General features: G+C 38.7%; 1 protein-coding gene across 10 annotated transcripts in view; it reads left to right on the top strand.

Annotated features, from left to right (window-relative positions):
- The window catches only part of ARHGAP6 (Rho GTPase activating protein 6), a 316,178-nt gene that overhangs the window by 280,132 nt on the left and 21,930 nt on the right, over positions 1-14,116 (top strand). For all 10 annotated transcript variants that reach the window (XM_038132422.1, XM_038132485.1, XM_038132501.1 and 7 more), the window contains 3 exons: positions 3,782-4,038; positions 8,568-8,763; positions 11,791-11,846. In XM_038132422.1, the coding sequence (XP_037988350.1) occupies positions 3,782-4,038; positions 8,568-8,763; positions 11,791-11,846 (509 nt within the window). The remainder of the gene's footprint in view (positions 1-3,781; positions 4,039-8,567; positions 8,764-11,790; positions 11,847-14,116) is intronic.

Below are 14,116 nucleotides of genomic sequence, written 5' to 3'. Positions count from 1 at the left end.
ATAAAAGGAGTTTTACAGTTCCCATTATGGACTGAGGTTTCTGTTCTTCTAGTTTTCTGCTTCCATCACTGTCTCTACAGATCTGAAATAATTTATTTCAGTTAGCAAAACAGAGTTACCCTGTCTGGCTAGCTGGGCAGATTGACTTAAAGACCCCATTTAAATATCCTTTTAAAAGCTTGTTATTCTCTGATCTCTATTCCTGTCATTTAAATAGATATGGTACAAGCACCTTAATAAATCTCGGTCACAGGATTTTAGCAACCCAAAATCAGCATTTATGATGCACTTAAGTAAAAACTCCAAATGCTGAGGACCCTAACCATAGTTACTTTCCACTTTATTAGTATTGAAATACTCATTAGAATCTAGAATACAGATCTCACTGGCTCCTAATGGACTGTTATGTTCTGTGGGATGGAAAGCAGTTTTCACCAGCTGAAACTTCAGAGTTTTTTAAACCATATGTGGACAGGGTGACATGAGGTCAGATAAGCTATAACCATGTGGGTCAACATCCTGAATGTTATCATTTGATTAGCAAAAAGGAGGATTTGGGATCACTGAAACTCTTATTTGATCTGGCTAGGAATTTTTCTGTGACATGCTGCTTTTTATTAGAAAATGATGATTTACCGCCAAAGAAAGATTTCTTAGGAACATATTGGTTTCAATCAAAATTTTGTTAAGAAACTTGCCACAGCTGCAAGATTGACTTTCTGGTAAGAGAAATTATGTGCTTCTCCAAAACAGTAAATTTCCTCCTTTGCCAGTAAACACTGAAAACTGGAGTGTATTAAAAGTGGTGCTGGCTAAGGACAGGAGTCTGTTTCCAAGCTGACTGCCCAGTCTGCCAGGTTGTTTCACATTTTTACATGATGCTTTTTGCAAAATGTCTTTTTAAGCTGCCCAGACTCCTCACTGAATAAGTGATCAATTTTTTGTCGAGTTTACAGAGAATAACTAACTTAGTAGCTTTGGCACTCAGTAGGTGTACAGCAGACCAAGGTTTGAGCCAGTGCTTTAAGGTACTTTTCTTCATGCAAATGAAACTTCTCCAACAGAGGGGATCCCCAGCATACATCTGTAAAAAGGCAATTGGTCCTTTTACCTTTTGTGTGAGACTAGAGCCTCAAACCCACACATCTTGTGATTTGAGTTAGTGCCCTTTCTCTCCCATCCTTGGGTTGCTAATTACTTCACAATTACCTCACTTTTATTTTTTAATGAATCTGAAATGTCAGAAGGGCTAACATTCACTCTAATTACCTGTCCAACAAGGAAGTTGTTGGGATTGAATGCTTCTGAAGAGTGGTGGATAGAACATGCTCCCTGCCACCACAGCCCATGGTGCAAGCACACACACATTTTGGTGGGAGCTTGAGGCTGCAGGCAGTCTGCAGAGGGGGCAACTGATTCTCTTAATTTCAACAAATGAGCAAAACTTTACTGGGTTTGCCAACTCTTTAATGTAATTACCACTGCCAGCCAGCACCATTGCCATCTGTATTTAGTCTGAAATTTAGCCAGTTGGTTTTCATCCAGTTCCACATCTCTGCCAGACACTAAAAAATTGAGGAAGTGGTTCATGTGCTCTGAGAAGGTCTACATCAGAGCAGCCTGGAGTAGAGGCTCGTTGTCCTTTCTCTAGGCCACGTTGAACAAGAGCAATTAAAAACCTGGAATCCCACACCTGAGTTTCCAAGGAGGGGCAGCACCTACCTCAAAATGCCAGCCTTCACATACTGTAGTCAGGGAAAGGTTCATTTTAATGAAACTTGTTTAATGAAGCATGCTGAGAGAGATGAGCATGCTGCTGAGATGAGCATGAGAGCTCATCTCCTGCTGATCTTGCCCCAGTTGATATAGGATCAACGGCACCAGCCTGCTGTTGGGCATCACTTGACCTAAATACTGCTGTCCTCTCCCAGTCTGAATCACAAGCAGCTCTGAGCCAAACGAGAGGAATATACTGTGTTGGCTTTTCTCAGGAAAAGCTGTAGAAAGACAAATAAAAAGGGGTGCTGGGAGTATAAGAAAGCACCTGGTTAGACAGCCAGAAGGGATCATGTGTTGCATATGTGTGTTTCAAATTTGTCACCTTAAATGTTCATTAGGAAGATAATTCAGAACAGTCAAAAATATTATTAATATTGTCATAATTTTGTAGACACACTCTGCTCAGTACAGGAGGGAAAGGTCTAACTGAACTCCTGGAACTGGCAATCCCCACATTGTTTGATATCTGTGTGAGAATGTTCTTTCTTGTCCTAAATTAAATGCAGATGGTTTTAGGTGTCATTCTACTCATAGGTCACCTCCAGAGTTGCTTGATATATGAGGCTCTGCTTCCTCATTTAGTTTTGTCTGGCCACCAAAGTTAACTCATATCTTAACATTTCATGCTTCTAAAGAGCAGGAATGTTTCTTCCAAATCAGAACAATGGGCTGTTGTTTCTTTAGTGTGATAGGCTAGTAGTGTCCTCATTCAGGATTCTTAAAACATCCTCTTCTTTTCAATCCTTACTTAATACAAATCCAGATACAATTTGCAAGTGTCATCAAAGACCTAGTCAGACTTAAAATACCAGGAGGAATTTTGGCATTTAATCATTTACATGATTGTGGCAAAAGAGAAGGATAGTATGTAAGAATTTTTCTATGTGCTTATTTTTTTTTTTTTAATAATTCCTTTTTTGATGCTTAAAGAAATTTGCTTTTAATCTCTGGTGCTTTATTTATTCCTGATATGAGCAGATCTGAAGCTGGAACCTAGTAGGAGTTGCACTAATTTTCACCAGGGTGAATAGTATCAATAGCTATTTGTTTTTCATTTCTTTTGAGCACAAACCAGTTCTAGTTGGAAATCTGTCTCTGGTTTTGCTTCTGCTAGTCTCAGCTACTTCTGATTTGAAAATTATTGATGAGAATTTCATTGTTGCTGATTGATTACTCTAAAACATTTTTCTAGTTTGTAAGATATCTAAGCATTTTACTTTGAGACCTGAGATATATGCTGGTTTTGTACATCACAGTTATATTGATGTGAGATAGGATTATATTCTTTTTCTTAATCAAGGCAAATGTGTTCTCCTGTATTTCCATGTGTCCATGCTTTTTTACTGTTCAGAGGAACTTTATACTGATATACCACTATTAAACAGGTTCAATCTTACCAATATTTGAAACAATATAGTTCTTGTGTAAATTTAAAACTATATCCTTGAAGGCTTAATCTGACTGGTGAATGTACTTCAAAGCTCTCTGCACAGGTAGATTCATACTCTCTGAACTGTAGTGAAACCCATGCACATGCCAGGAGCCCTTGGCTCTGGTGCCCTACAGCACTCATGAGAAAGGAGCCTGGTGGAGGGATCTGAAACATGAGAGAGAGCTTTGGCGCAGTCCAGTGAGGCTCACAGTCTCCGGGTGGTTACCAGAGCTTCTGATGCCCCTGTGCACCATTTACATGTAACTAGAAGTGCCTGACTTCAGTTTCTTTTGGTGGAAGTTAACATCCTTATTAGATTTGATCTCAAGTGATTTTTCCAGGATCCTGTGCAGTGTATCTTGCATTATGTGACTAGATATATGATTCAGATACCATGGGCTACAAAAACCTGGCTCTGTTGTTGTTATTATTGCTGAGTCCAATACTTCATTGGAATTGCTATATAAAGGGACCTCAGATTGTTTTTCTTAACAAAGAAAGAGTTAATTCTTTTTGTACTAAATAAATACCAGATGTTTGGTGACTATTAGGGGTTTGTTGTTGTTGCAGAATTTATTCCCCAGGCTTTTGGAATGCCTTTGTCTCAAGTGATTGCTAATGACCGGGCCTACAAACTCAAGCAAGACTCTCAGAGGGAAGAGCAAAAAGATGTTTCAGATTTTGTGGCCTTTCTCTTGCCATTTGGAACTAAAAGACAGAACAAAGAACTTTCCAGCAGTAACTCATCTCTCAGCTCCACCTCAGAAACGCCGAATGAATCCACTTCTCCTAACACACCTGAGCCAGCGCCACGAGCGAGGAGGCGTGTAAGTAGACACATCACAATGGGGGGTGTGATTGTAGGTCCAGAGGGTGTAGCTGGACCAGGAAAAACCTGTTGTGTGTGTGGACTGTGGAATACTTTTTGTTCGAATAGTGGGTTTTTTTTCAGGTGGAAGTCAGCCTCATCAACATCAGAAAACTCTTAAGTGTAGTGGAAATCTTCTTTTGCTGATGCTGTGGGAAAAGGTCATATAGACCTTTCTGTCTGCAGAGAAGTCTGTCTGTAACAGACTGCAGAGAGGCAGAGAGACTATCTAGAAGTCTTCCTGTTTGCTCCCTTTATCTACCTCCTTCTGTCTTAGTCTTCCAGATTTAACAAATTCCATCTGTCTTTACCCTATTTTTTCAGCAGTTTTAAAGTCTAAACCTATGTGTTTGATATCTTAATCTAGCTATAACTTGATAATAAGTCTGACTATTAATCCCTATCCTTATATTAATAAAAATCCTCATGGTCTAACCCATATCATATCCTCCATGGTAAGTAAGGAGTTGCAAGACTAGATTTGTACCAGGGTCTTCAAAGGATGTTTCTGCATGCAGGCTAGGAAGATGCCTTTGACAGTAAAACACAGAGTAGTGGGTTTGGGTTGAATATTAATCTGCATGTAAAATTGATCATTTTTTAGTATACATCTGTTCCTTGTAATTAAATTTTATGCTCTGAACTTTCTAGTTCTACAGTTGGTAATTTTTTTTTCTTTTGTTACCATGGAATAGAGGTTCTAGACTTTCCTGCTTTTTAATTTCATTTGCAATGGAGGGAGAAGAACATTGCATAATAAAATACTTTGAATAAAAACTCTTTTAAGAAATCTGAGCAAGAATTGAGGTACAAGAACAGACTCTGGAAAGGAAAGTATTTTCTTAAGAACCTCACCTTCTTTCATCGTAGGCTAAAACCTGCTTCATAGAAATTCTCTCTTGGGCTCTTCAAACCAGGGTTTAAGAGGGATGGAACTGGAGTAAATTGCAAATTGAGGAAAGGAAGAATGCATGTCATGGGGCTCTTTCTTTGTCTAGCTGCCAGCTGAAGCTTGAAGTGTCTATATTCTGTCTGCAAAACTGAAAGTATGATGTTTGCTGTCTTGTATACTCATTAATGCACATCTGTTGGTCTGTGCAAACCATATGAACAGGCATTTGGGTTCACACAAAAGTGCAAAGTGACTAGACTAAGTAAAGGGAAACCCATGAACTTCTTTCAGAATTTGGCAGTCACTGACAAAAAACAAAACTTCACTGAATGTACTCATTGGCTTCAGAACCTTTTTTCATAGGAGAGAAAGATAACTCATGTGTCCAGAGGTGACTCATCTGCTGTTCTTTTCACAAAGATTGGATGATAAGATTTCTGTCATGTATTTGACCAGTGAGCAAGCAGAAGAACATGGATCCTTTGGTACATCCACAGAGATCCATCAGGACCAAGTTCCTGGATGTTGAGAGAGAGTTTTGCTTGTTTTGTTTTGTTTGGATAGTTGGGGATTTTTTTTCTCAATACTGCCATTGCAGCTTTGAGAGTGCAGAATTGGAGCCTTTAGTCCACAGCCATGAAGATGCAGTAGGACATGGTTCACCCACAGGGAAGTGAGAGTAGACTAAGGTGGGCAGTATGACATGAGGGAGCTGACATTTTCTCTAGGAATGAACTTACCTAATGAATTTCATGAATTTTCCATTATTTAACATTGATATCAACTCATGTCCCATATCTTGTCTGTCTTCATAATTCTGTTTATCAGTGCACTTACTCCTCTGCCCTGGAGATGATAAGGAAGTCTGCTCTTATCTTTTATCTCTTGAGCACCATTGCACTGTTTTCAACTGACAAGTGCTTACAAAAAAAAGAAAAAATTATTTGTTAGTAAATGCAACTGATACAAACAATTTATCACAAAAATGCTGCACAGACACCTGGAGTACAGTCCTCTTAAACTTAAACTGGAGGGATTATTTATCATTGCACCATTCACTTCTTTGTAACTGTGTCATTCACTTTTGTGTGTTTCAAACACAAAAGTGAGTTTTCAAACACTCACCTGAGACTTTCAATAAGAGTTAGAAGAAGGTAATGCTGGCTGCAAAACTCATGGTGTGAGTGCTGTAGTTCTCTATCCAACAGCTTGACAAAAGCCACTGTTGCTGCATTTTCTGTGTAGGATTTTTGCCCAGCAGTTGGAAGCTGAGACTTTAAATTCCACTTTCCTTCATGTTTCTGTGTGCTTAGCTTAAGACTTCCCTAGTGTATTTAGGTTTTGAACTCCTCATGGAGGAGCGGGGACTGGTATCCATTATCTGCAAAGGTAATGCCCGGTAGATGCAATTTGATTTTCTTTAGTTGCTGGGCACTGCAGTGTGTGTTATTAGACCTGGAGCAGTGGGCAGTGGTGTGCAGTCTCCTCCTCCTCTGTTCCTCAGCAGTCAGGTAGGTCTGTCTCAGCCCAGACTAAGAGGCCTGGCTGAGTTGGAGCTGGATTTGTGGAGTATGTTGGTAATGTTTTCTTGTGCACTTTGTAAAATCAGTGCTGGCCTGGACTTGGTATTGCCAAGCCATGACTTCAGTCACTGAACTCAAGGTCACTCTTCCTAAAGCCAGCTCAGTGTGCTGGTTAATCCACAACTTTGATAAAATGCCCAAGGACCACGTTGAACGGACTGTATTTGCATCTATTTTAGGGATCTGAATCCGATTTAAGTGACTCTGATAATGATTCATGAGGTGTGGATGCCTTGCAGACAGGAAAGGACCAGTAAAGGCAGGGTGTAAAAGCGGGCACCTGTTACCCAGGGGCTGCACTGGTGAGGGTGGGGTTAGGATTTTCAGTGCCAATTCATTTATTTGATGTTTGGAATGCCAAACTCTTAAATAAAATCAAAGTATCATTCAGTTGGAATTTTACACACATGGCTCATAGCCAGAGGTTCTTGTTTGGTCTGGAGGGGTTTTTTGTTTGTGTTTTTGTTTCCTGTTGGCAGGAAATGGTAAAAGGAATCAAGTAGATGTACTTTTGAGAGACATCAGAAATAAAGGTCAAAAGTTGCATTCTAAAGGATCTAGTAATTGTTTATAGTAATGTGGGTAAAAAAAAATCTTAAAACTTCACTGTGCTTCATTTATACATCTACCCTGAGTTACAAGAAACAGAACTATACCTGATAAGTTAAATGGGTTTTTTTTTAAGGTATAAAGAACTAGAAATTTATCAATGAGTTTGAAATCTCAGTGGACTTTTTGTGAGTTTTGCCTTTGAGTTGAAAATCTTCATAAAGTTCAGCTGGCTAGGCTGATGGAACAAAATACTTTTAGAGTTTGGAATTCCCTTGTAAGCATTGTACAGTTCTCATTTAATAGACATAGAGTTCTGACTAGCAGTCTATAAATTGCCTGTCAGCTTTTAACAAACTATAGTTGTCAGAAAAATTTTGAGTAGGAATTTACATTTTCATTATTATTTCTTAGGATGACATGTTGCATCCCTGTTATGGTAAAGTTTATGTTTTGTTTTGGAAAGAAAGAAAATAGTTTATAACAAAATAGGAATTAAAACATTAATAGGAATAAAACCTGATTTTTATTCTTCATGTTATTATTATTATTGTTGTTTTGTTGTTTTGTTGTTGGTGTTGTTTTTGTAAGACTACATGTACCCTAGAATGTTTTTTGCCTCATAAGTTTATTAAGACTTGAGATAAATGGTAATTTTGTAGTGACAGTAATTTTTGTGCTTTATAAAAAAGTCTTGTTTTTGTAGTGTGAAAATTAAAACATGCCAGAAACCTCTGGCTGCTTGTGCTGTTTTATCCTTTACAGACTGCTGGAATTTCTTCACCTTGCTGTAATCGACACCGGGATTTCAAAACTTTCATTGAAATTTTAATGATTTTAAAATATTAAGATATGTGAAATAGAATTATTTAAAAAATACTCTGCCTCAGCTTCTCTGGTGTATCTTTATTCTGTGACAGAGTGGGATTATTTCAAACTCCAGAGCTATATGTATTTGTGATATTAACTGTTAACTGTATATGGTGTATGGTTGTTAATAATTTTGCATAAGTTTCACTGATGCAATGGTCCAAGCTACAGAAGTAGGCAATAAGATTTAAAAATATCTATATATCTCCATTCCATTATATATATATTTTTTTTTCCATATATACCACATGAATATGGTACTTCTGAGGTGCACCCACAGACCATTATTCATCCTTGCCCTGCAGTATATGCAGGCTTACATCAGTAAAAGGATGGAGTGAAGGAGTGGAAAGCAATTTTCAGTATTTTAATTTGTATTCATTGTAATGTGGTAAGAATAATGTTGGTATCATAGTGATTTTTCCTATCCATTACACTGGTATTATAACTTAATTAATTTATTAAAAATGTTGCAGCTAATGGTGTTTTTATTTTAGCTTGTTTAAAATGCAGGTAGGCAAAAGTCTTTGTTGGATGTCCTGTGATGCTGAGATGTGCCCAGCCCTACTGATTGTTCGTGTGTGTGTTTTACAGGGCGCGATGTCTGTGGACTCTATCACAGATCTTGATGACAATCACTCAAGATTGTTGGAGGCTCTCCAGCTCTCTTTACCAGCAGAAGCCCAGAGCAAGAAAGAAAAGGCAAGAGATAAGAAGCTAAGCCTGAACCCTATTTACAGGCAGGTTCCCCGGCTTGTAGATAGTTGCTGCCAGCACTTGGAAAAGCATGGTAAGAATATTTTGTTTTCCCAGGAGTGGCAGATGTATTTTTGCTATAATATAAATAAATGCCTATTTTGAGAAGTAAGTATATGCAAGGACAACTTTGAAAGCTAGACATTTTCCCTCCTGTTTTGCCTCTTGCTAAAAATACTGTCTCACAAGTAATTACGTACATGATAGCTTCCCAAACTGAAGATCTGTGCTACGAGCTTGTAAACTGGCCCATAGAGCACTGGGATAGAGCCTTTTCTTGGAGGTCACCCTTCTTGTACTGCAGTGCTCAGCTCTGCAGAAACAGCTCTTCACACCCCACAGGTTTACCTGTACCTTCAGAATAAAAAGTCTGAAATGTCCCAGTCAGTCTGGAGTCATTCACAGCCAGTGGATCTTAAGGTGTGAGATCTAGATTACCTATTTATACTGTAAAACTTTTGATATTTGAAGATGGGGGTTCAGAATAAGAAAGAATTCCATGCTAAATATATATTAAGCTCCAAGTAGCCTCTTCCTGTTCACTGCCAGGCTTGAAGGCTGAATACTCAGTTTGTCTCTGGCTTGAGTCCTCCTGACCAGCCTCAGGCTCAGGCCTGCTCTCTCCAAAGGAAATTACAGACTCCTGCCTGTATTCTTCCTGTGTGTTCATGATTGTCCAGACACAAGCCTCCCACAGCTTTACATAATGCAGAAACAATAGTCAATCTAGGTATCTGCTCACCATCTCTGCCAATGTATCTTAGCCTCGTCAAGTTTTTTAATGATAATTGAAATGACTTGGCCACAGCAAGATGGAGCTATCACATGGCCAGATAATCAACAAACCATAAAATAATGGTGATTGTTACAGCAAATGATGTATTTGATGCTAATTTCACCAGCAAGAAATCATTTACTAACTCTGAATGAAAGGCTTTTGCAAGATGAGGGACTGCAATTTAAACAACAATGCTGAGCTTTCACAATTCATAACTGAAAACTGTCTTCCTTACAAATGTGTCAAGGAACATTGCAAAAGATAGTCACTGTTAGTCTTTTACAGAGATTAGATACCATGGCTGACAAGTATGGGATGGTTAAATTGGAGATGAATGACTTCCACCCCTTTAAGCAAAGGTAGCTGAGTTTGGAGAATATAAAAGTATCTGAGTCAGCCAAAAAAGCCATCCAGCTGAGTGTCATTTGGATACTGTGATTTTATGTCACCTGATCATCTGTGATAAATTTTTTTATCCTTTTATTGCACTGTCATAACAAAGTTCTTTTCCATATGATGCTCTTTATGGACATATTTCCTGTACATTGAAGTTGTCTTTTAGAGGAAATTTATGACAAGTTATTGTGCTTTGTTTAAGAGTAAACTATGATATACCACAGTGCAATAACCTGATATAATCTGGGGCGAATTCTTCAATTTTAAATTTAATCTGCTTTCCACAAGACAGTCATTGGCACTGAGAGAAATCTAAAAATGGTAGAAGATGAACACTATAGCAACATAATTCCAGGCTATATAATGGAACAAGTTGCTGATTCTGAAAATACTTGACTATATGCATAAGTCCTTTTTCAGCAACAAATCGCCAGCAGTTTCTGATGACTGCTTTAAAGGATAATGCTGAGCATTATATGACAAAAAATGGTTATGTTTTTAGATATTAGAGCACCTGTCATTGTTCACCTTCCCTATTTTCCCTGCGTTCACGTCCCAGAGATATAAAGGCCTGGCTTTCTGTAGATCTGCAGTGTAGAAAAAACACTGTATGTCTGTGTAGGAATGGCTAAGCAGCCTGCAGGTTTTGCCCAATGTGTGTAATCTCCATCTCAGATGATTCCCTGCCAGTGTTCCTGGGTTTATTAAATGATAGTCCATCAATGTAATTTTCTGTTAAGTAAAGAGAGATTGAAAAAAGGTGTTATGTTGAGACTGAAAACTAAAAAGCAGAATGCTATCTGAATTTCTCTGATGAAGATCTGCAACTCCAAATACTGTTTAAGGTGACACATCTCCAGCAAGCAAGTGTAGCCTAATGGCAGCCAAAAGGCATTTGTTTCTCAAGGTAATTTTACACTTCCTGTATGTCAGTAGAGACTAGAGCTGCACAGTAGCCCTTGTTAGACCATAAACTTCCAAGCTTATAGATAATTTCATCCCCTTTGCAAAACTGTATAGCCCTGTAAAATTATATTATATACACAGGCCCTTAAGGCTCTAAAATTTCCCCTCACATTGTCATTGCTAACGACCGTGTCACCTCTCAGAATTTTCAGGTCCTGTTAGTCTGCAAGATATGTCCATTTGAGAACCATATTTTTTTTGTATTTGTAGTGGCTTTCTACAGGGCTAGAAGAAGGTTTGATCTGATTTCTTATGAATAGCAGGCAGCACCAATTTCCTAATCACTTTAAGTCTAAATGACACACTTCTGCACTTTGCCCAAAGCACCACAGTGCTTCTTTATAGCTTTCCCTCTATATGATAGCTGTTCCAACCTTATAAACTGCACACAACTCCCTGTTGAAGTTCTTCCCTCTCATAGTCTGCCTGAGTGCCCTATTTATGTACCTTTGAAGGAGACTCCCAACTTTGTCATGACAGGAACTTTAGAGCCAGTGAGTTACCCCAAATACCAGCTTCATCCTATATCCAAATACACAGCTCAATGCCCACATATTTAGTTGTTTTACTGCCTGTTTCCTTTGATATCAGTCCTGGAAGTTACACCTCCAAACCCTGAGCAGTGCCTCAGTCTCTGCATGCCTCTATTCCTCATAGCAGTGACCCATCCAAAGTGGCATCACAAGAAATGTCACAGAGATGCCATTTTGCAGATTAAGTGTGATCCTTTAAAACCACAGTGGATGGCTTCTTAATCACAATCAAATCTTGCATCAACATGGTAAGTTTGTGGAGAAATATGTTGCTTTTCTTTTTATTTATTCTTATGAGTACACGCATAGGTCAGAATGCTTTGGTTCAATGCAATTTTCAGGAGAAAATTAAACAGTAAAATAGTGCTATGATGTGTTTCACTTGCAGGTCTCCAGACAGTAGGAATATTCAGAGTTGGAAGCTCAAAAAAGAGAGTAAGACAGGTGAGTGGATATGGATATGGTTTTCTTTCATCAGCTATAATACAAACAAATCTGATTCCTCTTGTTGTTATTTCTTTCCCATCTGTAGCATGGTGAAATTTAGGCTTTCTGGGTCAGTGACTTTGCTGTTTTTTTGATGGCTCATGAAAGGCTATTTCCAGTATCTTTCACATCTGGTGAAATCCTTGTCAGGTTCTCAGCAGGTTAACAGTCTCTGTATGTTTTGCTCTGGAAAAGTAGCTCAGGGTTGGAGATCCAAATAAACTACAGTGAAGAAATTTTCCAAAGGTCACACTGCAGGGAAAAAAAAATCTTGGCTCTTTGTTTCATCTCAGAAACAGCTGAAGCTCCCAAAGTAAACTCAAACTGTAAATCTTCTTTGGAAAACTCACGGTATGAGAAAACATGCAAATACAGAACAATCTCCTTGACCCTAAGATTGCTGCTCCTAAATACAACCTTTCTTTTACCCCTGCTAGGCTTCAAGGTCAGAGCAGACCCTTCCAAGTCTTAGTCTCAGCTAAATTATGAAAAAGCAAAGATGGTGTGCAGTTAGGTTCCAGAGATAAAGTCAAATGTTGGTGTTAGCTCCTAGGTATACCTACCTAGATATTGCACTCTTATTCCCAGGAGCTGGGAATACATGTTGAATTAGAGCAGTGTTTGCATGATGCATAAGGAGGGGATAAAAAGATACAGGAAAATACCCTTTCCAGAAAGTTCAGACAAAAAACATCAAACAGAAAAAAAAAAAAAAAGCAAAAGAAAGCTTTACTGCATCTGATCCCACAATTTATAGTTCTGTGCAAAAAGTTATAAAAACGTCATAGTGTAATGTTTTATCATTCTGGAAAGTTACCTTGAATAATTAAACTGAATTGATTTTGGCTGGTAGGACAGCACAGCCTACTGAATTGTAGCTCATTCTCCAGCAGTTTCTATTCCTGAGTCTCTGGTGTTACACTAGGCTAAAAAAACATCTGCAGAGGCAGTTTTCAGATCTACACTGAACTAGATAAAGTATTGAAGTTGCCTCACATTTGCATTGCAAGCTTCAATGTCAAAACATACATAATCATTTAGGCGTGAGTACAATTGCATCATACGTCTGAGGAAAATGCAGAGAGCTCCTATCATTCACTTGTAAACTAAGCCTTACTCTGAACATTAATGACTTTCACCACTTTTTGTTCTACTTTGTTTTCAAAAGGTGAGGAAACCAAGAGATTTGGGTATCTATGTTTTTTATTACATGGACTAATTTATTGAACTAGGTAAGCTGATATGTTTCATTGAACAACAAGGAAGCATCAGCTTGGCTCTTGTAGTTACAGTAATAAATGCTGTCAACATGAACACATGGGAAAGTCTTGATTCAATTAAAATTCCACTCATTTTCTGAACCGTAGAAAGCCAAACCCAGCACTCAGATTTTGGTGTGCTTTTGCAGCTGTTCATTAGTTTTTCTTGTGTAGAAAGTAAGCATATTTTGTTTTCCTTCCTTCCCCAGTTAGAAAATGTCCTGTTTCAACTGTAGTTTGTTGCAGTAAATGCATAAGTAGGTAGATGCATGTGCCAGAGGTGGTTTTGATTGGTGAGCAGGAAGAGAAAACCTAGAACATGTGCATCTCTTGCAAACTTCCTCCTTCATGTTCAGTGAGGTGTAGAACAGAGATTCCCAAGCTCATCTTGACTCATGGTGGTAGATGTGGTGCATCAGGGTGCCAGTTACCATCTTGTGTCTGGAGCTGATGCTCGAGCAGAGCATTGTTGCCAAGGTTGGGGTGGGCAACCCTTGATGCTGGGCCTGGTGACATTGTGGCAGCTTCAGCCCTGAGGATGAAGAGTGAAATAGCTGGAGCTGTGCTCTCCTATCCCCTGTTGCAGCGCAGATGTCCATCTCTCATACCCAAGATTCAGTGGATGCTGTAGTTGACCACCTGTATCTTCCAAAGTCTGAAAGCATTCCATGTGAATGGAGTCTGAAAGACTTAAAGTTGCAGTGTACAACATACAGTTCTAACAGCCATGATACCTGGGACTGAAATGTGGCCACATCTCACCAAAGCTTCTATGATATTTTGCTGCTTAGGACATCTCTGTAGGTCTCACAGGATAGCAGATCACAAGTGCCATATTCAAGTCTGTAACAGCAGTTGATGATTTAGCCAGCTATTTGGGAAGTCTGAATTCCTGATGCAGTGCTAATCTGCTTCCTCAGCTGCTTTTGGGCACTTAACTGCAGAAACAATCTTCTAGATTGAGGTAAT

Source organism: Motacilla alba, chromosome 1 (assembly GCF_015832195.1).
Source record: "Motacilla alba alba isolate MOTALB_02 chromosome 1, Motacilla_alba_V1.0_pri, whole genome shotgun sequence".
NCBI lineage: Eukaryota > Metazoa > Chordata > Aves > Passeriformes > Motacillidae > Motacilla > Motacilla alba.
The sequence above is the reverse complement of the archived record's forward strand: the minus strand, read 5'-3'. Positions and strand labels throughout refer to the sequence as shown.